This window comes from Notamacropus eugenii, chromosome 2 (assembly GCF_028372415.1).
Source record: "Notamacropus eugenii isolate mMacEug1 chromosome 2, mMacEug1.pri_v2, whole genome shotgun sequence".
Taxonomy (NCBI): Eukaryota; Metazoa; Chordata; class Mammalia; order Diprotodontia; family Macropodidae; genus Notamacropus; species Notamacropus eugenii.
In genome coordinates, this window is record NC_092873.1 from 436524210 (window position 1) to 436551489 (window position 27280).

Genomic DNA, 27280 nt, shown 5'->3' on the forward strand with positions numbered 1-27280 from the left:
TTTTTTTTTGACAGGGCCACTAACTACACTGGTAGATCAGGAGATTGTCATGACAGTACATCTGGATTACATCAAAGCACTTGACAAAGGTTCTAATGATAACCTCGTAGACAAGACTGAGAAATATGTGGGTTCACTAAAGAACATTTAGGTGAATTCATAACTGGCTGAAAGACCGGGCCTAAAGAGTGTTGATTAATGGACTGATGTCAGCCTGGGAAGAAATCTTTTAATTGACTTGCTAGAAGGATCTGTCCTTATTGCTGTTTGGTTCAACGGATTTATAAGGAAAAAAGCATAGTTACTTACCAAATTTACTGAGGATGTGAACAAGGAGGGAAAGCAACTGTATTGTATTTTTGAAAGCAGAGACAAAAGACCTCAAGATACTGATAACAGATCAAATCTAACATGAAATTTAATAGAGAAAAATAGAAAGTCTTACATTTTGGTACAGAATGGGCTAGACATGACTACGTAGTAGCTTGTGTGAAGATCTGGAAATTTGGTGAAGGCAATGAGAATCAATGATGGTGGCCAAAAAAATGAAATGGGCCATTGGACTGCATCAATAGAGGCATTATGTCCAGAGGAAGGGAGGTGATGGCCCTTATTCTGCTTTTTTCTTCATCAGATCTCACTAGAAATAATAGGTTCAGTTCTGAGTGATGAATTGGAGGAGGTACACTGACGAACTATAATGTGTCCAGAGAGGGGTGCCCAGGATGGTAGAGAGACTCAAAATGAAATCATATGAGGAAAGTTTGAAGGAATTAGGGATGTTCACACTGAAGAAGAGAAGACAGGGGCAGGGGGAGAGAATGGAAACTATTTTCAAATGTTTGAAGGACTCTTGTGAATAAGAGGGATTGGACCTCTTCTTCTTGGTCCTAGAGGCAGAACTAGGATCCCATGGATATCATAAGAAGGCAGAGCAGCTCAAGAGAAGGAGGAACTTTTAGGCAATTAGAGTGATCTGAAAAGAGAATGAGTACTCAGTTCTCTGCTGACAGATGTATTCAAGCAAAGGATAGACGAACATGGGGATCCTAAAGAGGGGGTTCATCTTTCAGGAAGGGTACCACCACAATCAAGAAGACAGGGAAGCTGAAGTGTAGAACAAGGAAGACAGTAGCTCCTGCCGATAGCCCTAATTAACCTCTTTTGCAGTTTGAGGCTGCCTGCAGGACTAGTGTTCCTAAAACAAATAGCCTTAGTACTATATCTACAAAATGAATGGCTTAGTTGACAGGAAGGAGAAGATGAGCATTAGGTGACATCTCGGTAGAAGAATAATATGGCTTGAAGATGAAGGGCTGAGCTGGTATTTCCTGGATCTTTTACAATAAGTGTTTGCAATTCATTCCTTCATGGAGTCTTGTGCATCACAATGATCTTCAAGCTGTTTGAAGGATAATGTTGAGGGATGATTCTTTTATAAGATCAATGACAGATGCATACTTAGCAACACCTCCTTGAGATGCTCCTTCATCAGAGTTTATGGAATCTTGACACAGGGTTGGATTGGAGGACCTTTTAGATCCTCTTCAACTCATGGATTGTATTAAAAACAAAGCTTGGAGAGTTGAAATGACTTCTTTAAGGAATTTGGAATGGTAATTCTGCTGCAGGCATTACCTATGAGATCTTTCAGTGGAAAGGAAGTCTCGGACGAGACTAAAAGTGTAATCTTCCCCTCATCAAATGAAGGAGAAAGAATAGAAAAAGAAATAACTCTGAGTGAGCAAGGCCATAGATAGGAGAAGAAGACAACGCTGGTGGTATTTGGTCTTAGGAGATTAAAAATATTCTAGAATAGAAATGATTTCTCCAAGACTGCATGAAACACCATTGAAAGGGGGAGTCCAGGAGATGGTGGGGGGAAGATGGAGAAAAGGAGGGAGCCACACACAGAATAACCCAAGGCCACATGGAGTAATGTGACAAAGGGGAAAAGAGATTTGTACTAAAAGAGGTGGAATGAGGCCATCTGATAAAAAAAAAAAAAAGAAAAAAAAAAAACAACAACCCTAGGAGAGATAGTAACAACCAGGAGAGAAGAATCTTCTCCAAAGGAAGGAAGACTGAGCTACTCTTGTCAGTACCCCAGGTGTACCTTGGATACCAGCCAAGGGCTTTAACCTGGGGGCCAGACAAGAAGAAAGGAAAGAAGTTGGGAGGGAGAGGCCCATAGAGTGCAACATGTTTATTAGGCAAGGGAAGAGGGAATAAATTATTGAGAAGGGGAATGGAAGCTTAGGACCTATCCCATCGAAAAGTCAGTCATGAAAGGGGAAAGACGAGCTTTTTAATTAGTTTCCTCCAGGACCCAACTGGATTTTTATAATGAGTTCTCAAAATAGATCCTCAAACAGATTGAAAAAAAGTGGATCCCAAACTGGAGCTCTCAGATCCCCAGCTAGTGTTGCAAGATCAGTGCTGGTAAAACACAACCTATGCTGCTTAGATATCTCTGACCTGGAAGCCTCTGCCAGATCCAGGCTGTAATGCTAGGCATCATTTCTTTGTGATCAGCTCTGATCACTTGTCACAATCATAAGTGGGAAGAGCCAATGCTCAAAGATGCCCACGGCCTTCCAAGCTGAGGATAGGGTTAGGAGGCTGTGATATGTATCCTCCTTTGTAACTTTGAAGTCAGAAGGTGGTCCCAAGTCAGGATCATTAAAAAAAAAAAAGAAGACATCACCAGCATCTATACTGACTGACCATGACAAACAGGAGACCAGGAAGTACTAAGTCAAAGAATGGAGCTCACAGCACTGACTTCCACTGACCACTAGATGTCACTAATATGTCTCATCTTAGACATGGAGGGGCATTTCCACATGATGGAAGAGGCTTCTGGGAGGTATTAAGTTGTCCCTCCGCTTCTTCCTACTTTCTCTGCTGCACTCTGAGTAGTAGAAATATTGGGTAGGTGGTGGCAGTCTCCAGCTGCTAATTTGGCTAATTCAGAGCCACATAGACAGATACCAGATAATGAAGCTGGCATCGGTGAATGACCAAGCCCAATAATGTGAGAACTGAGTGCCTAGAAGACATTAGACATCTCAATGTGGGTGGTTAAAGGAGATCTGGAGGTTCTGCGCTTTCACAAATCCCATTTCTATTCCTGTGTTCTGCCTCACCCAACCCTACCAAACCATTCCATGTAGATACTTCATAATTCCTTCCTCCCACCTTCCCCTCTACTCACTGCTTTTTCTCCCCTCCAACACTTTCTCAATGCCCTTGAAGATGTGAGAGGACATACATATGGAAGGATGGGGGAAGCTTCTAGCCTACAGTTCTCAGAAAGTACAAACAGATCCTCAGCTGACATCATCAGAGACTCTCCATTTCAAAAGCTAACCAGGAGGATATGAGATTGCTTGAGACTGGCCCTTGCTAGAATACCAGATCTACTTCTTTCTAGAAGGAGTTCTTAGCTATTCCTTGACACTCTTACTATAAAACAAGAGGCAACGACAATGGGACAAGTATATTCACGTTTTGGGCTTGATGCCAATGAGGAGTAGAAGAGGAAACAGTTGTGGATATAGAAACCCTTCATAATCTTGGGAGAAGAAATCAGTAGGAGAGATGATGTGATAAAGATTTCTTCTCTCTCCTGGGCTAAAACTGCTAAATAGGCACCTATTTATTTTCTATACCTGTTTGGGAAAACATATCTCTTCCCCTAGGTCAAGGTCTTCGAGACCTGTTTGGGAAGAGACAACTTCTTTTCTAGGTCAAGGTCAATAATCTAGATTCTATTTCATGGGCCAGTCCATTACTGGGATGGTGAGGTGGGGATGAGAGTAAGTGAGGGTGAAAGAGAGAAAGAAGGAGGTTGGGTAAAGCACATATAATTTGGCACTTCCAGGTGGATTCAGGGACCCCTAAAAAAGGGGACTACATCTGGCAAGAAGTTTGGGGTGGGTGTTTATATGTAGGAGAGACAGTTCTTAGAACCTTGCAGATTAACAGTAAGTTCTCAGCCCTCATACTCCCACATGAGGGAAGGGAAGTGCAATAAGGAATGTGGAACTGTCTTCCTCCTTTCCTTAGGGAATCCTACATGGGTGGAGAAAGGATAAGCCCAGAGAAGGTAGAAAAGGCAATGGAGCAAGTCAGGAAGTGGAGACATGGGCTACCCCTGACTGAGAGGTATTCAAGTCTCTTTAGAGAAGTCCAGTTGGCATCAAGGTGAAAGTTAGATGATCACAGACTGCAGGAGCCGGAAACACATCATCAGGTCTAGTGGGATAGGTGGCTTCAACTGGTTCCCATCGAGCCGCAGATAGCGGAGGTGTGGTACATTTTCCAAGTCTGAGGAGAAGTCATGGAATGCAACCAGGTTGGTGGGGCAGATCTGGGTCCCATTGATTTCTATGAAGAGATAAAGAGAAAGAAGATAAGGCAAGGGAAAAAGGTAGTAGACATAGGTTGGGATTAGGATGGGGAAGAAATTCCATCAGGGGAACAGATGGAATCAGGATTTCTGGGTGACTTGAAGGTGGAGGGGTATCTGATGTTTCCTGGGTGACTTTCCTTGTGTGTTTGCCCTTGTGGTATCTATTATTCATGTCCCTGGAGAAGTGTCATGAATGTGCTATATGTTACCTGAGAGCTAAAGTTAGGAAATGATAATTCTGGATTACAATGTTCTCTCTGACCCTGGGTGGCCAGGGGAAATGGGCTAAGAATAGCTATCCCTCCATATGCTGTAGGGTTCTGTGCCCTGGTTCCCCCTGGCACATATTTCTAACAGCCTGTGATGTCTGGTTTCCCTCCCTTGCACATCATTGAATGTCCACCTGCCTCCTAGCTCCCCTCTGCTCAACAATTCTGCACCTGCTTTATGTCTGATTGGAAATGGTTGTGAATCCAGAGATACCATCTCCTTTTACCATCCTGACTTCAGGCCAGAGAATATTAGGGGTAGATGTTCTGAATGTAAGCACCTTGCTGCTAGAGATGTATTTTCCTTATTTCACTGATTTAATCTAGAATAGATATAGTTAAATATTATGGGAAGAAAAAGTTTTAGTACTGACCACCATTTGTTAGCAGCGTAACCCTGCCAAGTAGCTTATCCACTCTCAATCTCAGTTTCCTCACCTATAAAATGGGAGTGCTAGACATCGCTAGATAGGGAAACCTTTGTTACCTATTCACAAGATTGTAGTAGTATTTAATCAAACAACTACCATTTATTAAGAACCTGCTAAATACAAGTCTGTACCAAATGCCAATGATATGAGGATAAAATGGAAACAGTCCTTGTGCTTAAGGTGTTTACGTTTATATCAAGGGACCTAAGGAGATGGTGTGTATGAAAATGCTTTGAAAATGATACAGTGCCATACAAAAAAAATACAGTTTTATAGCACTTTAACATTTATGAAGCACTTTCCTCACAACAGCCTTATGAAGCATGTATTTTTATCTTCTTTGTAAAACAGGACACTGAAGCTTAAAGAGGTTAATAATTGCCCGTACTTTCATATCTAGTAATTCAAGTCTGAATTTGAACCCAGAGCTCTTGACTTCAAGTCCAGGGCTCTTTCCATTCACTACACTATCTTAAATATTATTGAGAATGTAATTATCATATCGAATCCTATCTGACAGGGTCTCTTGACATCTGACACAAACACATCCAAGAGAACAAGGCAATGCTTGGTAGGGATGGTTCCAGACACAACTGTTATTGACTTTGTCCTCTTCTCCCAGTGGCTGTTGTTCTCTCTGCTGAAGACTAGAAAGTCTGCGATAGTCTGGCACACAATACAGTCTGTGACATGTATCACACAGAGCAAGTCCTGAAGATCAAGCAGATCCTCCCTGAGCCATTCTGATCTACGCTCCCCCCCACCCCCCGTCGCAAGTCTCACTGGACTCTTGCTTTTCTTCCTTCTAATACACATGATTTTGTAATGGATGAATAAAGGGGCCACTTAAATACCAATCTCACTTCATCTCCTTGCTTTATATTTATTTATGCATTATACATTTGTATATAATATATTGCATGTAATATATTTATATATTACATTATTTCCTTATTTTCTATATTACCTACAGTCATCCTTAGATGTAAGTAAAAAGCTAATGCTCGTGTCAGAGCTATTAGCAGCAGCTGCTGTCTTCCTGTCCCCACATATCATCTGTCTTTCCTTTCTGGTTGTAGTAAAAGAGATCACCTCTAAGGCTCACCCCTTTTTATTCTCCTATTGGAGGGGGGAGCGGGCCTTCCTTACCATACTAGGCAACTGCTGGACCACTGCCTTAATCTCAGCTAGTTAGTTTGCATGTGGTCTGCCTCAGTATACCCTTATATGGCAGTCTCTAACTCCTCTTTTTTTGGGGGGGAAGCTGGTACCTTCTTGCTAGAGAAACTAGTACTTCTCCTAAGGACTGGGCGATCCTAAGGACAATTGAAATCATCCTCTTTGCCCTCTTTGTGTTTTCAAGGTTCTGCCAACAGGAGTGAATATCTTTTGATGGAGAGACTATCTCCATTCAGGGATTGTTATATTCTCTGATACTTCCTTTCTTCCTGAATACTAAAGACTTATTGGTCCAACCTACAGACAGTCAAGAGAATGTTGGTTTCCTCTGTCCTCCCTAGGAGCTTCCTTTACCTCTTGGATCCATGTGGCACACTATCCAATAGAATCAGGTTCTAATCAATCTGGTAGGATTCTGGAGGTAAGATGTATACTCACATAACAGGGAACTCAGTCTAAGATAGGTTCATTGCTGTGGCTTCTAGTCTAAGGTGCCCTTGGGCCAGATGACAAGGGCACCACACTAAAAATATGAGTTATAATGGGCTCAGTAGAGTCACACTCAGAGGTACTGAAATCTCTGTGCCACCCACAAGACTAATCCCAACTTTTTCATACTTTCCCTAGGATTCCTTTCTATTGGTCCTAACCTTGGGCCCAACAGCAGTGCAAAGTTAGGGGACCAGAGATATTGTCCCTGAAAGACAGGCCACGCTGACCTTATTATCACAAATCCTGAGAAGCCTGGCATTGATGGCTGGCCCTCAGCTACAAGGGCTCAGGATTCTCTCATTTATTTTTCCATAGCTCCTTCTGCCTACTCCCATTGATTCAGAGCTTGCTTTCCCTTCCATTCATTCACCTGCATCAGCATCATGCCTATGCATCAGACCCATCAGGTTATCTAGAGTTGGGTGCCTTGACAATTAGTTTTAGAGATCTCCATTTAACTCCTTCTGAAGATCTCTTTCTGCATTGCTGTGCTGATAGAGTAAGCAGTAGTTTCCTTTGTTGTCAACAACAACAACTCTGGAAGTCACTGCTACTGCCTCGAGGCACCAGTGAGACCTTTTATGGAAACTCCTCATACAGAGAAGTTTATATCTTATTCTAGAGGCAATAAGTGGCCACTTAAGTTTCCTAATCATGTGGTCAGATCTGTGTTTAGGGGTATCAGTTTTGTAGCTGTGTGGAGGATGGATTAGAGAGGGAAAGACTGAAGCTGAAGAAATCAATCAAGAGGTTATTGCAATAGCCCAGACAAGAGGTGATACAGTGCTGATTCTTAGGAATCATTGATGACATGGGTAACTGTCGGATATCAATGTGTGTCTCACAATGAATCTGTAGCATCCTGCTTCTTCTGAGGCTTTCCAAATGTACACAAGCATTAAAGCACTGCACATATAGAATGTATGCAGAATAAATATGCTACATTTGGAGGAGAAGGAGGGGAGGGCAGTAACAATTATAGAGATGAGGAAAGTTCTCCTGTTGGGGGAATGGTATCTGAGCTGTGCAACGGATAGAAGACTGGGTCTGGAGTCAGGAAGCTGAGTTCAAATTGACCTCAATCACTAGTTGTGTGACTCTGGGCTAGTCACTTAATCCTGCTTGCCTCAGTTTCCTCATCTGTAAAATGATCTGGAGAAGGACATGGGAAATCACTCCAGCATTTTTGCCAAGAAAACCCCAAATGATTTGGTGAAGAGAACTGAACAGCAGCAAAAAGGGATCCTCTGTCCCAAGGGCACCACACTAAAAATATGAGCTATAATGCGCTCAGTAGAGTCTTCCCCACAGGTACTGAAATCTCTGTACCATCCACAGGACTAATCCCAACTTTTTCAAACTTTCCCTAGCATTCCCTTCTATTGATCCTAACACTGTTGGTCTCCTCTATCTTCCCTGGAAGCTTCCTTTAGCTCTTGGATCCATTAGCACATTACCCAATGGAACTGAGTTTTTAACAATCTGGTGGAGCTCTGGGGGTGAGATGTATACTTTCATTAATGTGAGTCCAGTCCAGGAGAGGTGCATTACTGTGATTTCTAGTCTTAGGTGCCCCCAGGTCAGATGACAAGGGCACCACACTAAAAATAAAGCAGCTCTATCAATACAACCTCTTCCAGTTTCCCATTGATGAGTATCACCAGTGCCTGTTCTAATGGAAGAACTTGGATCCAAGTCTATCAGATCAGATGACAAGGGCTAGAGAAAGCTGATATCTCTGCCCCATTGTCCCAGGAATGTAGGTGGAGATACAGTCATAGGTTCTGCTGTTAATGGAGTCACTGCTGAAGGAAACCATGGGAGAGTTTGTCAGCATAACCTGTACAAGATGTGAACACAGACTGCAATCCTATCAGCTACCACCAATCTGGTACAATTGTTCCCCCAAGCTTTGCATTGCCCACTAAGATGGGGGTGGGGTGGTGATTGGGAAGCAGATTTCTTGGAGTGCTGATGTTACTGCCAGGGTAACATGCGCTCTGATACAGGCACACTAGAGAGAAAAGAGAAGTGGAAGGAGGGATGGAATAGCATTTATTAAGCACCTGCCATGTGCCAAGCACTGTGCTATGGGCTTTATAAATATTATCTCATTTGATCCTCACAATAGCCCTGAGGTAGGTACTATTATTATCTCCATTTTACAAATGAAGAAACTGAGGTAAACAGAGGTTAAGTGATTTGCACAGGATCACACAAATAGGAAGCATCTGAGATTGGATTTGAAGTAAGACCCAATGCTCTATCCACTGCCCCACCTAGCTGTCACAAGACTAAGTAGATGCTGCCATGGAAATAGCTATAGCTGACTTCATGACACAGTCGTCATCACACACTCCTTTGGTGTTCTCTGGGCCTTAGACTTCAGGCCTCTTAGTGTATAATCCAAGGGCTGGACTTCCTTGAGGAACACAACACAGGAGGACACAAGGATAAATACATGAGGAAAGCCACCTGGGAAAGAGCAGAGCCTAAGGGCCTCCTGGTTTGGCCAAGAACTGGTTCCATCTGTTGTCCTGGCTCCAACCCTCTTGGCTCTGAGATTGTAGCATAATGGGCCAGCTTGATCAGCAGCATGGAGATGCTTTCTGTTCTGGTTTTCACGCTGCCTCGAGACAGCCTCACATTAGGAGAGGGTCTCAGTGCCCTTGGCAGGGTGGAGTTGTTGCTTTCAATTCAGTTCAACAAGCATTAATGGAGCCCCTACTGTAGGGGAGGCACCATGCTAGTTGTGATGAGGGTAGAGAAACAAAACAGTCCCTGCTGTCAGGCTGCTTGCATCTCACTGGGAGAAAAGCAACATGTGACGCAACAAGAAAGCAACATATAATACCAAAGTATTATAAAAAATGTACAGAAAGTCAATACAATGCATTTGGAGGAGGAGGGGGAGAGCAGTAATAACTAGCAGATGAGGAAAAGCATCCTGTAGGGACTATCACTCAAACTGTGATTTGAAGGAAACTTGAGATTCTATGAGGCAGAAGTAAGGAGGGAAGGCATTCTAGGCACAGGGCACAGCCTAGGCAAAGACGCAGAAGTGGGAGATGGAATGTGACTATGAGAGAAGGCAAAAAAGCCTGTTTGACCAGAAGGTAGAATGCATGAGAAGCCTGGAAAGATAATTTGGAGCCATATTGGCTTTGAATATAAACTCCTATTACGGAGTTTATATCTTGTCTTAGAGGCAGTAAGTGGCCGCTAAGCTTCCTAGTCATGTGAGTGACATGGTCAGACTTGTGCTTTAGGAATATTAATTTTGTTGCTATGTGGAAGAAGGAATGAAAAAGGGGAGAGGCAGAAGAGAGAGAAGTCAATTATGAGGTTATTGCTATAGTCTGGACAAAGGGTGATAAGGGCCTGAACTAGGGTGGGGGGCTGTGTTCAAATGAGATAATATTTGTAGAAAGCAACCATTACAAAAATGCTAAGCACAATGCCTGGAAAACAGTAGGTACTACATAAATGCTTATTGCTATCTTCCTTCCCTTCTCCATTCTGGGTCCAGTCAAACTGGCCTAAATGCTCTTCCCTATATACAACATTTCAAGTCCCATTTCAGCACCTTTATATAAATTGTGCCCTGGGGCATGGAATGTCCTCTACTCACCTCTGCTTCTGGGAACCTCTATCTCCTATCAAAGTTAAAGTCACTTTGTTGCCTCCTATGTGAAGCCTTTCTTGATCCCCCAAGTTGATAGTATAACCCCTCATTGCTTTGCATTAACTTTATATAGGTAACACAGGTGGAATGGCCATATAGTGTTATAAGGGCCAGTCTTTGAAGCATAAGCAGATGTGCCTTGCCTCATACCAGTCCTTGAACCATGGGCAGATATTCTCTGGTTTCAGTTTAAGCAACCATGTAGAAATTTTGGTAAGCCTACTTGTGGTCATGAATGACTAAGGGACTGGTACTGTAATGATGAAAAGTCTGCTAATTGGCTGTGGAGCCAGTAGAACAGATAACTCAGGGGAGGCTCAGACAGAACTAAGCGTGCACATAAAAGGTATAAAACACTGACTCCCAGTCTTTTTTTTCTTGGTGACTTGGCAAAAGGAGAACAGTTTCCAGCTGGTGGGGGAGGGGAGGAGGGAATGCCCTATCTTCCACACGGCTCTGATGCTTCTGTGGACACACAGTGTCTCTATTTCTTCCGTGGTTGTTATTTCCTGATCTTAGGTGAATAAGTAGTCTGAGATGGAGGGATTAGGTGACCTGCTGAATTTGGAGGACCCAGAGGGGCCATAAAAGGTCCCACTGGTGACTAGAGACAATAACAGTGGCTACCATAGTTGTAGTTGTTCACAACAAAGGAAACATTATCAGACAGATGGTAAAAAGTGGCAGCTCTGGGTACCATGCTTCCTTGAAATGGCAGAAATGCCAGCTATGGACTTCAGAAAGGCATTGATCCTCAAAGCTCAACAGATAACTCCATCAAAGGGGAACTCAATAAGCATTCCACAAAGGGAGGGAGGAAAAAGGACTTCTAGTGCCAGCATTTGTGAGGTGCTTCTTTGTCACACATGTTCCCTTCACATGGACCTCACTACCCTTTAAGTTTGAGCCCCCTCTCCCAGTTTCCTTGTGAGTGCAAGGAGAAACAAGTAACTTGTAGGAGAATGTTTTTGCACCAATTCTTCTAGTTATTGTTGTTGTTTAGTTGCTTTCAGTCATATCTAACTCTCCATGACCCCATTTGGGTTTGTTTGGTTCTTTTTTTGACAAAGATACTGGAGTGGTTTGGAATTTCTTTCTCTAGCTCATCTTACAGATTAGGAAACTGAGGCAAACAGACTTAAGTGACATGCAGGGTCACAGAGCTAGTAAGTGTCTGGGGTCAGATTTGAACTCAGAAAGCTGAACTTTCCTGACTTAAGGACCAGAACTATATCTATCATGACACCTAGCTATCCCCTTCTTGCAGTACCTTCTCTTATAAATCCCCTTTCTAAAAGTTAATGGAGTTCAATTAGCAGATTGACAATGGAAAACATGCTGGTGGGGGCTCAAAAGTTTCAGTGTTTCAGGTACCTCAGAGGTACCCCTAGGATGCTGAGAGAAGTGATCTGCTACTTTCTGTCTGTCTCTGTCTCTCTCTCCATCTCTCTGTCTCTGTTTCTCTCTCTCTGTCTCTCTTTCTCTCTGTGTCTCTCTCTCTCTCTGTGTCTCTCTCTCTCTTTCTCTCCCTTTCTTTATATTTTGCCCAGAGCCTACCACAGTGCTTGGCATACTGAAAACACTTAATAAATTATTTTTGCTTACCTGCCTTAGCACAGGAACCTACACATAGCAGGTCCTTAATAAATTCTTGCCTCTTGCCTCAGCACAGAGCCTGGAACATCGTAGGCCCTTCATAATTGTTTATTGTCTGACTCTTTCTTTTTGCCCTCCCCTCCTCACTCATGCCCATTCCCCTCATGTGGTCCATTACTCACTCTGTATCTCATTGTTGTTGAGGTACAGGTGTTCCAGCCGGTTGTTGATGGCTGGCACATTGCTGAGCTTGTTATGAGACAGGTGGAGGACCAACAGGTTGGAGATGTTGAAGGAGTTTTTGGGGAGCCCCTTGTCAGACAGCTGGTTGTAGTTGAGTCGAATAAAGGCGAGGTTGGGAAAGCCTTTGAAGTAGCCGTTGGGGATGTTCTCAATGTTGTTGCTGTCCAGGAAGAGCTGGTGGATGGCTGTGGGGACCTTGGGGGGCATCTTCCTCAGAATGTTGTGAGCAAGGTTGAGCTGCATGAGGTTCTTGAGGCCCTGGAATGTGTCAGGCCTGAAGACCCCATCACTGAGCTTGTTGTGGTGCAGATCTAAGAGCACCAGGTTCTCCAGCTTGCTAAAGGCACCTGGAGGTATTTTGTTGATTTGGTTCTGGCTCAGCCTCAGCTGCTCCAGGTTGCGGGGCAGGGACATGGGGACCTCTTGAAGTTGATTCTTCTCCATGTAGAGAAAGACCAAACTCTCCAGCTTCTCCAGCACTCTCTGGTCTATCTTGCGGATACGGTTGTTATCAAGGTTGACCCACCTCAGGCCAGTGGCATTCTTGAAGGATTCTATGGGGAGGTCTGTGATGAAATTGTTCTGAAGGTAGAGATAGTGAATTCGGGATGGGATGATTGGTACCTTTCGCAAGTTGCGGCTGTCACAGTAGAGGGCTGATGGGAAGTCTGGGGGGCAGTAGCATTCTCTAGGGCAGTCAGGAAAGATCGATGGGGGTCCTGGGGGGAGGGGAGGAGGCAGGTCTGTGGGTTCAGCGGGCTCTTCAAAACCAGGTCTGTATGGAGGAGGGACTCTGGGTGTAGGCTTGGGCCTGGGCCCGGGTTTAGGTCGCCTTCTGGGGGGCTTGTTTTGGCTATGGGCTCCTGAGAACAAGATGAAGAGGAGAAGGAGAGTCCAGCAGAGAGAGGACTTCATGGTCCAGGGCATTCACCTGCAGTAGAGAGATATAGGAGGGTCATTAGAATATCATATAGATTAGACTAAGGCACCTTGACAAAGAAAACGGTCAACCCTGTAACTGGGTTGTCTCCAAGACGACAGAAGAGGACTCATAGTGAAACCCTGGCCATGGGCAGAGAGAGGGGTGGGTGAGGAACCTGTGTTTTCTTGATTTTTTTCCAGAAGAGAAGGAAGAGAGGGGACCTGAGTACCTGGACACTTTGCCCAGTATGAACTTGCCTGAGTCACTCCGGGGAGGTCAGTGACTAGCCCATTAGGAATAAGGAGTCTCAGTTCTGTGTCAAGATTGCAAAAATGCCATCTAACCTTTCATCTGCCCATCTGTGACAGAAGAAAATTGTCTCTCCCTCCCAACCCCAGTAAAAGGAGTGTGGTGCTATAGTATGAATCCCTAGGTATTAGAACTGGTAGACATCTTAGAAATCATCCAGTTCAAAGGTTCTTAACCTGGGTTTCATGAACCCTAATGGGTAAGTGGATAGATTTCAGGGAGTCTATGAACTTTAATGAGAAAAAAGACATCCTTATTTTCACTAACCTTTAGTTTCCTTTGTATTCCTATGTATTTTATATTATGCATCTAAAAACATTCTGAGGAGTCTATGACAATACATTACCAAGGGGTTGGTGACATAAAAAAGGTAGACTAGGTGAACAACTTCCTTTTACAGATGAGGCAGCTGAGACCTAGAGAAGAGAGTGACTTTCTCGAGTAGCAGCAGTGCTAGGATTTGATCCTGAGTCTCTAGACTACCAACCTTTTGGGAGCTGCTTGGTAAAAAGGTACCTTAGGAATCTAACCATCCACCGCACTGCTCAGGGCAGCTCTGTGCTTCTCCTCTCTCCCCTCCCACTTGGCTCACACAGCCCCAGTCTTTGCAGCACACAGACTCAGAATTTCCCTCAGACACCGTGTTCCTTGGAAAAATAAACAGAAAGATGTGAGATAGAAAAGGCCCTTTCAATCTTTCTGACTAGGATTGCTACAATCCATCTCTAATAAGAAAAGAAGAATATGGGCTGCCATAGCAGAGGAGACTGAAGGCAGATGTCAGGAAGAACTTTCTGGCCATGAACAGTGGAAGAACATTGGCATGAGAGACTGAGGAGAGGTGGAGAGGCTTATCCCACCAATGGGAGGCTCCTGTTTGGGGTGGAGAAGTGGTCTGAAGTCAGAGAGAGGGACAAGTTGACCCCTTGAGTTTTTTGCTAGCCTGGGGATTCTGGAATTCCTAGTCCCAATTTCTACCCCTCCTCAATCACTGGGATTTTCCCAGGGGCCTCTTGAGGGTCACATTGCATCTAAGTTGTCAAATACTCCAAGTGAAAGAGAAAAAGGAAGTCAGAGAGTTGATGCATGATGCCAATCAGAGAAACAAGGACAATTACATGGTTGGCTAGTGATGTTTTCTCCTCTCACCATGGTATATATCCTTATCAATTTGCATATTATAGACATCCACTAGAATGTAAGTAGAGGGACTATATTTTGTTTTGTCTTAATAATATCAGAGCCAAGGCCAGAGCCTTGATCCATTCTTCTTGGATTGAATTGGGTTGGTTTTGTCATAAGATCAGTCCTTTCAAACTACTGTGGGGTGGAATGATAGTTACAAGCCCTCCAGGGGAGTGAACTGCTTTCCCCTGGCCATTGATTGCTGCTCTAACCCTCCAGAGGGACATTTTCCTCCACTTTAAGCCCTGAAGTTGATCTGGAGCAGAACTTGGAGACTAAGAGAAGAGCTAGAGGAAAGAGGTCAAATAGCATTCATTAGAAGAGGACTGACAGAGGGAAAGGTTTTAGGACTAATGGGGAAGACATCAGGAGTATTGGCTGCCTCACAACATGGGAGCTGCAAGGAAGAGAGACTCTCTGTTTCAAAGGGTAGGTGACCTAGGTTTGTCTCCATCAATACTGATGACATTCTTCTAACTTTTCCAACAGGCCTGCCACCTCCATGCTCCCCCTATACTCCAAACTCCTTCTTCCTCTTTCTTAGGTCCTGGAGAACTTATTAATAGACCAGCAGAGGATCCCTCCAGGAAGGGACTAACTGGGACACCTCAGTGAAGTGGGTGGTAGAATCAGGAGTAGGTGTCTGCTTTCAGGGGCCAAACCTAGCCCAAAGAAGAGCTTATCCGTATAAACAGGCCATCCCTCTCCATCACTCCCCACTTTACCCCTGCCCCCATGGCTGGTTCTGCTCACATAAATTTGGCAAACAGGTCCCCTCCACAAGATGGATTTCTGGGCTACCCAGTTCTTGTGGTGGCTGCAGTGGTAGAGAAGGAGAAAAGGGCCCCACAGATGAGGGAAAAGGAGCACTGCCAGCCCTCAGCGGGTTCCTGCCAGCTGGCAGTTGCCTCTGAATGCCCAGACGACCCCCCAGAGAGCACTCAGCAGCTTCTGTCCAACTCACGATGGGGAAATATCAATAAGGATGAGGGCACTGGTAAAACAACAAGAACTTCCAACCCCTACTCCCTCCTCTCTCCTCCCTTCCTGAGTTGAGAAGTTTTCCCAGCATCAGTGAGGTAGCTGAGAAAGGACATGAAGAGCATGTCCCCAGCTATCTGCTGTAAGCCCCACTCCATGCGCCCACCCCTTTCGCTTCTTTGCACAGACACTGGAACATCTCTCCTCAGCAAGGAGTGATATCTCAAATCCAGATCTGCCTCTCCTTTCTCACTCCTCAATTGTTGTTGTGGTTCAATCATTTTTCAGTTGTGTCCTATGCATTTGGGGTTTTCTTAGCAAAGATACTGGAGTGGTTTGCCATTTCCTTCTCCAGCTCATTTTACAGATGAGGAAACTGAGGCAAGCAGGATTAAGTGACTTGTGTAGGGGCACTCGGTCACACACAAAAGGCAAGTGTCTAAGGTCAGATTTGAACTCAAGAAGATGAAACCTCCTGATTCCAGCCGCTACTCTCTCTCCGCTGCACCACCTAGCTGCTCCCTAATTACTTTTGCCAGATTTCTCAAAACCTTCCTAACCAGACTGTGGTCCCTAAGAAGTCACAGGGTACAATGGAGAGCCTCTGCTATGCCTCAGAGCTACCAACAATTCAGGTCTTTGGGAATTTGCCTTACTTGACTATGCACTTTTGTTACAAGTATTTTGTTTTTCTTTTTTTCCTCAGAGGGGTGGATGGGGGAGGGAGAAGAAATTAAATGCCTGTTAATTGAAAAAAAATTTTTTAAAGGACCAAAGTGGGGGACTTGTGTGAGTCCCCCACTCATTCTTGGACATGGTGGTAACTGCTGACAGTGTACTTTTCCCAGAAAGCACCTCTTGCCTCTATTTTCCTTCCCTTCCCTTCTTCCTCCTTTTCCGTCTCTCTGTCTCTCTCCATCTCTCTGTCTCTGTCTCTCTCTCTCATCTGTTTCTGTCTCTGTGTCTCACTGTCTTTTTTTCATTCTCCCTCCCATCTCTCCCTCTCCTCTCCTCTCCTCTCTTCTCTCCTCTCCTCTTCTCGGCTTCCATCTGGTCATTTTTCCTCCACCCCTTCTCTGTAGCATGCCTTCCAGCTGGTTCCAATCAGAGGAAAGACTGGTCACTTGCAGAGTGACTACAGATATCCGCTGCCAGTTTCCAAGGCTAGGGTCACATCCTCTCACACCCCATAACCACGTGCGTTGGTTCACCCTTCTCACATGCATAAACACCCACACGTGTCCATAGAGGCACATATGCATTCTCCCACATATACATACATGTCCTTGAACATACACACCATGCCTGGACAAGAGGGAGGAGGCTTGTTCTGGATTCCAGGATAGCTCTTCAGCTTCTTTTAAAGTACTTTCCGTGCAAAGTGTCCCTGGCATCCATGGCTGTTTCCTTACTTCTCCATTCTCTTGCCACCCAATTTTGTTTTACTAATCTCTAGATAGCCATCAAAGCATTGACTCTCCACATGACTTTGGGCAAAAACCCTCTCTACTCTAACCCTCCATTTCCTTCTCTCTAAAATGAGGTGTTTGTACTAGAGGATCCCTTAGTCTCTTCTACTTTGGGGGACTGACTCTTTCCAGGTATTTGGTGAGAAGGAAATCACTTAACCTCTCTGAGTCTCACTTGTCAGAAAGGGCTTGAATTGGATAACTTCAAAAGTCCCTTCTGGCTCTAAATCTACCCCCTATGAATACTTGCCATGTCAGGCTTAAATGAGAGAAGTGTGCATAAGGTTCTCTGTAAACTTTGAAGCACTATTTAAATGTCAATTATTATGGATATAATTCCAGGATTATGACAAAACAAAAAGACATACACAAAATTGAACTGACTACAACCGATGGTACTTAAGGGAGGATTAGCTTCAAGATCTGAAGTGGAGCAGGAAGAAAAGCAATGGCCTTGGAATCAGGAAACCTAGGAATTCTTGTTTTCCCTCTAGAATTAACCAGCCATGTGACCTTGGGTCTGTCGCTTCATCTCTAAAGGCCTCAATGTTTCCTTCTAGTTCTGACAGCCTCTCAGCAGCTACTCATCTGACCAATCCTAAAACTGATTGGACTGGAAGGATGGGAACTAGGAGGGGAATTCTAGGTTCACTTGTGGCCTTGTGACCTTGGGTAAGTAATTTCTTCTCTCTGGGCATCAGTTGCCTTATTTGTAATATAAAGCAATAGGTAGGATTAAGTGGCTAAAGGTGCTTTAGTGCACACATTTTTAACCTGGGATCCATGAGCTTGCCTTAAAATTGGGTAATTGCATTTCAATAAAGTTCGTTTCCTTTGTAATCCTATGTACTTTATTTCATGTATTTAAAATATTATTTTGAGAAGGAATCCATAGGCTTTACCAAAAGGGCCCACTGCACTAAAAGGTTGAGAATGTGACCTTTTTGGATAGTAGGACCCTGAACTCAGAGTCAGGAAAACCTGGATCCAAACTGTGCCACCAGTTGTATGATCTTGGGCAAATCACATACCCTCTCTGTGCTTCAATTCTCTCCTCTATAAAATGAGGGGGCCAGACCTGATGGCTTTGAAAGCCCCTCCCAACTCCAAACCTATGATCTTGAATTCACAATCTATGTAGGTTGCTACCTTATTCAAAGCAAACCTTGAAATATTTTCTTATCCCTGTGTCTAACGTCCAGAATCTTTCAGCCTTCCTGAGACCCTGTCATGTCTTCATCTCAGCTTTGAGGCAGAAGCCCAGCACCAGTTTGGGTGGAGGTTTTCATTCCTATTTCCTCCAATGGGCCACAGCCCAGTGCTACTGAACTGTTGGACCCTCTTACAGAAACAGAGATTTTCCAAGCTGGATGAGACCTCCAAAGTCATCTGATCTAACCCATCCCTAAAGAAGAATTCTTCTGACAAAACTCCGAAAAGCATTCAACCACTCTCTACTTAAAGACCTCCCCTGAATGGTAAACCCACAGACTGCCATTCCACATTTGGAGAGCCCTCCTTGGTATCGGCCTGTTCAACCTTCTCCTTTCTTCTAGTTCTGTTTTCTGGAGCCAAGTAGAAAAGTCTGCCATAGGATAACCCTTGAAATACTTGTCCTTCCTCATTCTTCTCACCACTGATCTTTAACCAATATTCACACAGCAGGTGGGTCCTTCAAAGCCTTATGTCAGTGCTAGGGCATCCTACCTATCTCTTTCTACCAACACCACCAGTCTTTGGCCAGCCTCTACAGTATTTGGATGGTGCCCTAGATTTTCCCTTCTGGCCCCCTTTCTTTATAATCCTTCTCCTTCTGTCTCCAGGAGGTTTCTAAATCCCCCTGAACTAATTCGATGCCTCCCAGAGGGAAAAGCTGCTCTTAACCACAGGAGCCTGAGGCCCATTAATTCTGTTGATTTTGTTCTGGACAAACTGCTCTCGCCTAAGGCTTTTCTGACAGGTCACTGCCCCTTCCTCCTCCAGCTTGGCTCTGAAAAGGGAATATGTGACCATACAGACATTGCGAAGGCAATGGCAGCTTAATGTCTTAAGCCTTGGATGCTAATGCCAGGTCCCTGAGGACCAGAAACCCTAGGACTAAAAGCCCCTGATTGTATTTCCTGACCAGGGGTTCTTAGAGTAGAATCCAGGGATAGATTTCAGGGGGTCTGTGAACTTAGAAGGGGAAAAAAGTACCTGTCCATATCAATAGAATTGATTTTCTTTGTAATCCTATGTATTTTATTTATTCATTGAATAACTTTATTCTGAGAAGGGGTCTCTAGACTTCACCAGACCGCCCAAGGGTTTGGTCCATGCAAAAAAGGTTAAGAACCTCTGGTCCAGACAATAAGCTTTTGGAGACCATAAGCATATCTTTCTTTTCTTCTTGCATTCCCACCCTCTGCTTCCTACAGCGTTCTGCATACACTAAGTGCTCAATAGATGCTTGTGGACCACTTGCTGTTCTTTGCTTTGACTAGACCCAATTCATTGAGCATTGGTTTTGCTGTGTGCGTTTTCATTTAGCAGCTTTTATGGCTCCTTTCACCCTCTCAATTCAATTCGATCTACATTTCACCAGCCCCTACTGTGAGCGAGGAATTGGTGTTAGAGATTACAAAAATTGCAAAAGAGCACAATCCCTGCCCTTAAAGGGCTTAGAACCTAATGAGGACTTGGGAGACTGGTGGGCATAGGACAAGCATGCAGTGAGGAGAGTAGAAGAGAAATGGACCAGATGCTTCAGGAAAATTTAAGGAGAAAAGGATCCACTTTCAGCTGGGCTGGTCAGAGGAAGCTTCATGGAATAGGTAGCCTTTGAGCTAAGCCTTGAGAAAGAGAACGATTTCAGTGGAGGATCTCATGGGCAAGAGAGTATTTATTGTTCAGACAAACCTGATCCTGTCACTCCATTAGCTACTAAAATATCTTCAGTGGCTCCATATTGCCTATAGAATGAACTTCAGCCTCCTTAACCTGACATTCAATGACTCCCTCAGTATGCTTACAATGCTTTTTTTTCTATGCTTCGGAAGTAACTTTCTCCCCTGTGGCTCCCTCTCTGATTGGATGACTATTCCCAGAAACTCCATTTAAGAAGAGTATCCTGGAAAACCAGGGATCCAGGGGCAGCTGGGTGAATAGAGTGTCATGTCTGCAGTCAGGAGGAACCGAGTTCAAATCCAGCCTCAGACATTTATTAGCTGTGTGATCCTAGGCAAGTCATTTAATCCTGTTTGCCTCAGTTTCCTCACCTGCAGAAGGAAATGGCAAACCACTCCAGCATCATTTGCCATGAAAAGCCAGTATGGGGTCCTGAAGAATGAGACACGACTAAACTAAACTAAACAACGGCATTCAGACAAATCATGTCCCATTCTGGCTGCTCTCTGGACTTCCCCGACCATTCCCCTCCCCCTTTTACTTTTGGTCTTCCCGCATTAGGATGCAAGTTTGCTGAGGACAGGGATTATATTTCTTTCTTCTTCTATTTGTACTCCCAGCACTTGGCAGAGTCTGTTCCACTGTAATCACTTAACAATTGCTTCTTGGCTTTGCTCCCCTCTCAGTCTCATTCTACATTCTTCCCTTTGCGTAATCCCTGATGCAGCCAGACTGGACTGTTAGCTGTTTCTTTATCTCCTCGTTCGTTCTCCCACCTCTCTGCATCTGTGCAGATGATTCTCATTCTCCACGTATTGAAATCTTTTGATGCTCAGTTCAATGTCACCTCCACCATGAAATCTCTGTGTCCCTAGCTCAGGAAATCTTAACTTTCTTTGTTTCAGTTAACAAGTACCTGGCCTACTGTGTTCCACATACAACGAAACCCATGGACTCCTCAGGACAATATTTGTTGCCTACATTTATAACTGGAGAAAATGCTAAATTTCCATTACAGATTAGTAGACAATAAAGGTCATGGATTCCCTTGAAATCTATCTGTGGACCCCAGGTAAAGAATCCCAGCCTGAGCTGAAGGTGACCTCTACCTCCTCAAATTTTCCTACCCTACCTTGTCTGTCTCTTTTGCCCTATCATACTTGGCTCACTACTATGTATTTCTATTTGTATGCATTCAATCTGATTGTAAGCTCCTTGAGAATACATACAGAGCGGACATTTGTGGAAAGAAAGGGCACCTGCAGATTTCACACTAACCCCATGAAAGAATTTTGCATAGAGAGTTTTCAAACCCAGCATCAGCTAGGCAGCTAAGTGGTACAGCGGTTAGAGCACTGGGCTACTAGTAAGGATGACCTGAGTTCAAATATGGCTTCAGACACTTACTACGTCTGTGACCCTGGGCAAGTCACTTCATCTCTGCCTCAGTTTCCTCATCTGTAAAATAGCGATAATAATAGCACCTATCTTTTAGAGTTGTTTCAAGGTTCAAATGAAATAATATTTGTGAAACACTTAGCAAGGTTTCTAACATAATAGGGGTTTGACAAATGCTTAATTCCTTCCCTTTAGAGAGTTCCTAAATCCAGAACCTTGGGATTGGGGGGAATCTTCTTTTCTCCTTCATCTTGTCTAGCTGCTTGGGTCAAGGCTAAGGTGACAGGGTTTGAATTAAGGCTGACGATGGGTTTGAGATTAAGGTTACAGTTGGGGGGTAGAGTTTCTTGTTTGTATTGAAGGCAGCATAGTAGAAGGTGCAGTGGTCTTGAAGTCAGAAGACAGGACTTGGAAGCTAAATCCTAACACCTATGGATACACTTAAGACTCAGGGCAAGTTGCTTAACTCTGAACCCCAGTTTTCTTATTGCTGAAGCATCACAGGATCAAAGAATCATAGAAGCAGATCTAGTGTTGAGAGGGACTTTAGAGGAAATGATTTGCCCAAGGTGACACTTGTACTAAGCATCAATGTAAACTCTTGGATTCCAGTTGAGTGGGCTTTAGGTTGGGATTGGGATTTGACTTTACTTTTAGCATTAGAACTGAGATTATGGTTTGAGTTAATGTTGAGGCTGGCAATAGTACTGGAATCCAGGCTGAGTTGTTGAAATTGAGGTTAATACAGAGGTTGAGGCTATCTTTATACATGTTGTTTATTCTTGTCTGAACATAATTTATATCACTGTCAAGTTAAAATCTGTCTACAACACATTGCTTAACACACCCAGCTCCTCTCTAGTGGAGAATGGCCAGCCTCTCTCCATCCAGGAAGCCTGACCCAGAGGAGATCTGAACGACCTTTTGCCTCTCTTTTCAGTTCCAGCATCTCTATGCCAAGCCTAATTGCCCAAATATGTATAGATCCACCCTTGTCCTTTCACCCTTTTTTCTCAAGTAACCATGAGAAAAAAATGTCTGGCAAGATGACACTTTTTTTTGTTGTTGTTGTTGTTGTTTTTTTACTATCTCTGAGGTCTATTCTTCTAGTCAGCCTATGGCAATCAGTTTTCAGCAGCAATGGTCCCTCTTCATTTTCCATACTCCAATCACAAGATTACAGAATTTGAGAATTGGAAGGGTCCTTGGTGACCATCTAGTCCAATCCCTAAAATCCTCCAAAAGAATCCCAACTATAACATACTAGACAAGCAATTATCTAATATGTCCACTCTCTGACTTAATAAATGTCCTCGTTACATGATATGGCCCAGAATTGAATACAGTCTTCTAGATGAAGTCTGCTGTTCACCTATACCTTCCCTGCCTTATACTGGTGAAACTGATTTTTTGTTCCCAAATATAAGAGACTCTGCATTCACCTCTATTGAATTGCATCATCAGTGCTCTAATCTATCAAGATTTTTGGGATTATATCATCTACTCTGTTAGCTATCCCTCCCAGTTTTATGTCATTTGCATTTTTGATGAGTGTACCATCTTTGCCTTTATCCATCAGTCTAGTATGTTGCTGAGTTGTTTTTTTAGTCACGTGTGACTCTCTGGATGCCATTAGGGGGTTTTCTTGGCAAAGATACTGGAGTGGTTCGCTCTTTCCTTCTTCAACTCATTTTCAGATGAGAAATTGAAGCAAACAGGGTTAAGTGACTTGGCCAGGGTCACACAGCTAGTAAGTGTCTGAAGCTGGATTTGAACTCAGGTCTGCCTGACTGCAGGGCTGACACTCTATCCACCTAGCTGTGCAGAACTAGGAGAGTGAAGATGGATCTGGTGTGGAGACTACAGTGAATATAACATAGTGTTTGATGTGGCTTTTCTATCACTCCATTGGTAAAACAAATTCAAGTGAATCTAAACTTAATCCTATAGAATGTAAAATATTTGAGGGATTCATTTTTCATTTTGTCTTCTTTCAATGAAGATCTGAGTTCAAATGTGGCCTCAGGCACTCACTAACTGTGTGACCCTGGGCGAGTCACTTCATCTCTGTCTGCCTTGGTTTCCTTCACTACATAACAGTAGCAACTATCTCCCAAGGTTGTTGTGAGGATTAAATGAGGTAATAGTTGTAAAGGGCTTAGCACAGGACTTTACACATAGTAGGAACATAATAAATACTTATTTTCTGCTTCCCTTCTTTGTATCCTTAGCACAGTGCCTTATATTATGGGTGCTTAATAGTGGCTCATTGAATTGGATTGGAAGAGCTTACCCCCAAATAAATGAGGCAGCATGGTTCAATGGAAAGACCATTAGCTTAGAAAGCATGAGGCCTGCCTTCCAGCATTAGTTCCAACACTATGCAGCTATGTTACCCTGGGCAAATCACTTCCCCTTTTTGGGTCAAAGTTTATCATTCTGTAAAATGAAGAGTTAGACGACAGAGTCTCTGATACCTCTTTCAAATTCAAAATCTTGTCAGTCTATACTCCCTTGGGTAAATGAATTCACTTCCTGGAATTCCTGTAGTTTTTTCAGTTTAAAAAAGATGGGGTTAATGCTTTCCCTACCCTAGTTACTGTGGCTTAAATAAAATTAGAACCTGAATACGTGCTACAGGGCAAAACATTCAACATAAATACACATGACTGGACTTTCTCTCTCTGTCTTGGGCCTGCCAGAGAGAATTATAAACAGGATCAGGTTTGCTTTGGAGCTGAAGTACAGGGCCAAAAGTAAGTTTGTTTTTATTTTACGTGAAGAGATGGAGAAGATAGGGAGAAGCTTTAGAAATGGCCATCTGAGCACTTAACCATCTAACATCTTCTCTATGGGTCATTTTTGCCTTCCCCGGTCAAACTGCTCCTAAGAGGGAAACACTCCTGTCTGTCAGTTCCTCCAGACCTACCCCATTCTGTCTTCCCATCCCCCCAGTGTTCAAGGCTACAGAAGAGATTGTGAAAACCCAGAAGAATTTGGCAAAAGATTCCAAAGCACTAGTTCCTTGGATTCTTTTTCTCAAGGGTGGTTATTATTATGATCTAATCATTAATTATTAGTAGTAATAACAACCTGTTACATTGGTACAGCACTTCATATTGTCAAAGCACTTTCACACATAATCTCATTTGATCCTTATGACAACCCAGGGAGGTAGGGTTCATTATTCTCATTTTACATATTAGGATACAGAGGCTCAGAGATGTTAAGAACTTGCCCAAGGTCACACAACTATGGTAGGATGAGAAACTAGATCTTTTATCTCCAAGTCTAATACCATTTCTTACATACTACTAATGTTTAAAGGATAGTCCTACTCTGTAGTCAGGAAATAAATACAACACTATTTTGAAGTCCCTTCCAATCTATTTTCTCCAGAACACCCCTTCTCTGATCCCTGACATCATTGGTATATTAGATACCATTTGATGACTCTTTTAAAGGAATGCTAGATAGGTTCTTCCCCTCCCCCATTCCCCACCCCACATTTACCAAAGCATGGTTGGATTTCCTTGGTCACTCCTTTGGTCACCAGCTCAATACACCACCATCTGTAGATTACAAAGACCCTTCTGTGCAGCTGTGTAATAGCAGGGGTGAAACTGGAGGGAAAGGGATGGGATCACTTTGTGTTCTCAATCCCATAGGGGCTGAGGGAGAAAAGATTGGCAGGTGTGAGGAAAAACAAGTTCTTTAGAGCTAAATTAAGAGGGCTTCCTTGCTTACTGTGCCTAAGCAACTAGCTGTCAATGTCTGAGTGGAACTGGGCAAAGAAGCATGTGGCAAATCCCAGCTTTTCCCTCTACCTACAGCCTGCCAAGCATGGAATCAACTCTCCTCTCCTCCTCTCAAAAGAATGGAAATGAGCCCCATTCTAAGGGGTTGCCTCTGCTGGTCCCTTCTCAAAAGATCTCCATTTAAGATACCTCAGGTGGACCAACTTCTTAAAGTTCAAGAAAATGTGTAGCTATAATCTATCATTCTCAAAACACTGTGTTTGGAACCATGGAACCCAGGTTCAAATCTCATCTCTAATATGAGTTGCTTTGACCAAATGATCACTTTTCTTGGCCTGGGTTTTCTCACCTATAAAGTGATTAGCATCTCCCCTCAACGTGCTTCTGTAATGTGACTCAATATTTCCTCATCTGTAAATGAGAGGGTTAGATGAGATGGCCCATAGGGTCTCTTCTAGCTCTGTGATTCCATGACTTCTGAAATCCCCTCTAAAACCATGAAACTGTCACACTAATTAAGGCCAGGGAAGGGGGAAATCACCCTTTTGGGGTTGTACCTTCCTCAGTTACTCATTCTGGTGTCTCCCCTCTCTGTCTGATCTCTTATTTCTCTACTCTGAGATTTTCTCACTAACTTGGACCAGTAGAGAAGTCAAAAAAGAGTGTAGATGTGGGGTGGGTGGTAGTAACCAATACTGCTTTTTCTGGTTACCAGACAAGAAAAGGTTAATCCCTCCTTTGAGCTGGAAATGAGGGAATTCAGAAGTGAGCCATGCCTTGGAATTCATACCGCTTTCTTTTTTGACAGAATAGAAGTGGTATGGAGAAGAGAGTCAGGTAAAGTCAAGGCTGGTTGCAAGAAATTGTAAAGGTTCAGAGGGCTCTCTTTCCTTCCTCCTCTCTAATCAGATATCCTGCTCATCTCCTCCCACCTCAGCCTCCCCTTTAGACTCCCCTACTTTCTTCTCTGTCCTGAGGTTTCAGTGGGAAGGTTCTCTTCCCTCTTTTACTTTTGCTTTACAGCTTAGGAGACATTTGTGAGAGTGTGAGACAAACACAGGGAATGTGTGTGTGTGTATGAGAGAGAGAGAGAGAGAGAGAGAGAGAGAGAGAAAGAGAGAGAGAGAGAGAGAGAGAGAGAGAGAGAGAGAGAGAGAGAGAGAGAGAAAGAGAGAAAGAGAGAATGAGAATGTTTGAAAGGTGTGGGGAAGCAGGCTCTCTAGTTATGTTTCTATGGAAACACCTGATTTGCAGAATTATTGCATTGAGCCCTGAGCTTCACAGAAAACATCTGTGCCAAGAAAGTTTTACTTCTGAAATAAACAGATAGCTTATTGTAGTGTGAGAGGGAGGGAGAAAAGAGGAGGAGAAAGAGAACTGAGAAAGGGGGGATGAGGGAAACTAAACTTTGGGATAATAGAGAGAAAGAAAAAAGGAGAGAAGGGAAAGGGATGAAGGCAGGATGGAAAGGAGGAAGCAGGGAAGGAAAAAGAAGATTGATTGTATCAGCTTAGGATTCCAACTTGGAAAGATCAAGAAGAAATTTGCTAGAGGGGAGACTGATCCACATCTTGCTCCCCCTTTCCCCCCCTGTTGGGTCTTACCTGTGCACACCCGCCCTTCCTCTTAGTTGTGTGTATAAATCCCAGGAAAGTGTCTCTCTCCTCCTCTTCCTCCCCCACCCTTCCGTGGAGCTCCGAGCGGTGAGCCTGACTGCTCAAAGTTCTGATCCCTGTGTGTGTTTGCCCCGTTTCTATTCCTCTAGATCCTATTGGGGAGGGGAGGGGGTGGGAAGAAGGGAGGGAGGAAAGGAGAGAGGGAGGGAAGGATGGAAGAAGGGAGGGAGGGATCTAGCAAATGGTGGGGATGACAACAATAAAGTCTTTATTTGGCAGCCAAAACTCCCAAAGAATTAATCCTCACACATCATGCTTTCTAACGGACTCACATTTAATAACATTTCCTTCTGCTACAGCCGGTTCTGAAGAAACCCTACATGGTCCATGTTTTGAAAACAAACTGAATTACAGAAAGAAAGAAGCATGCAAAGAAGCCTCACC

General features: G+C 43.7%; 1 protein-coding gene across 1 annotated transcript; it reads right to left on the bottom strand.

Moving 5' to 3' along the window:
* Positions 1–400: 400 nt before the first annotated feature.
* PRELP (proline and arginine rich end leucine rich repeat protein) lies at positions 401–26969 on the bottom strand. The gene is made up of 3 exons (XM_072648148.1): positions 26825–26969; positions 12252–13243; positions 401–4392 (listed from the first exon to the last, which is right to left on the bottom strand). The coding sequence occupies exons 2-3, from the start codon at positions 13237–13239 to the stop codon at positions 4217–4219; spliced, it is 1164 nt and encodes a 387-aa protein (XP_072504249.1). The 5' UTR covers positions 13240–13243; positions 26825–26969; the 3' UTR covers positions 401–4216.
* Positions 26970–27280: the final 311 nt, after the last annotated feature.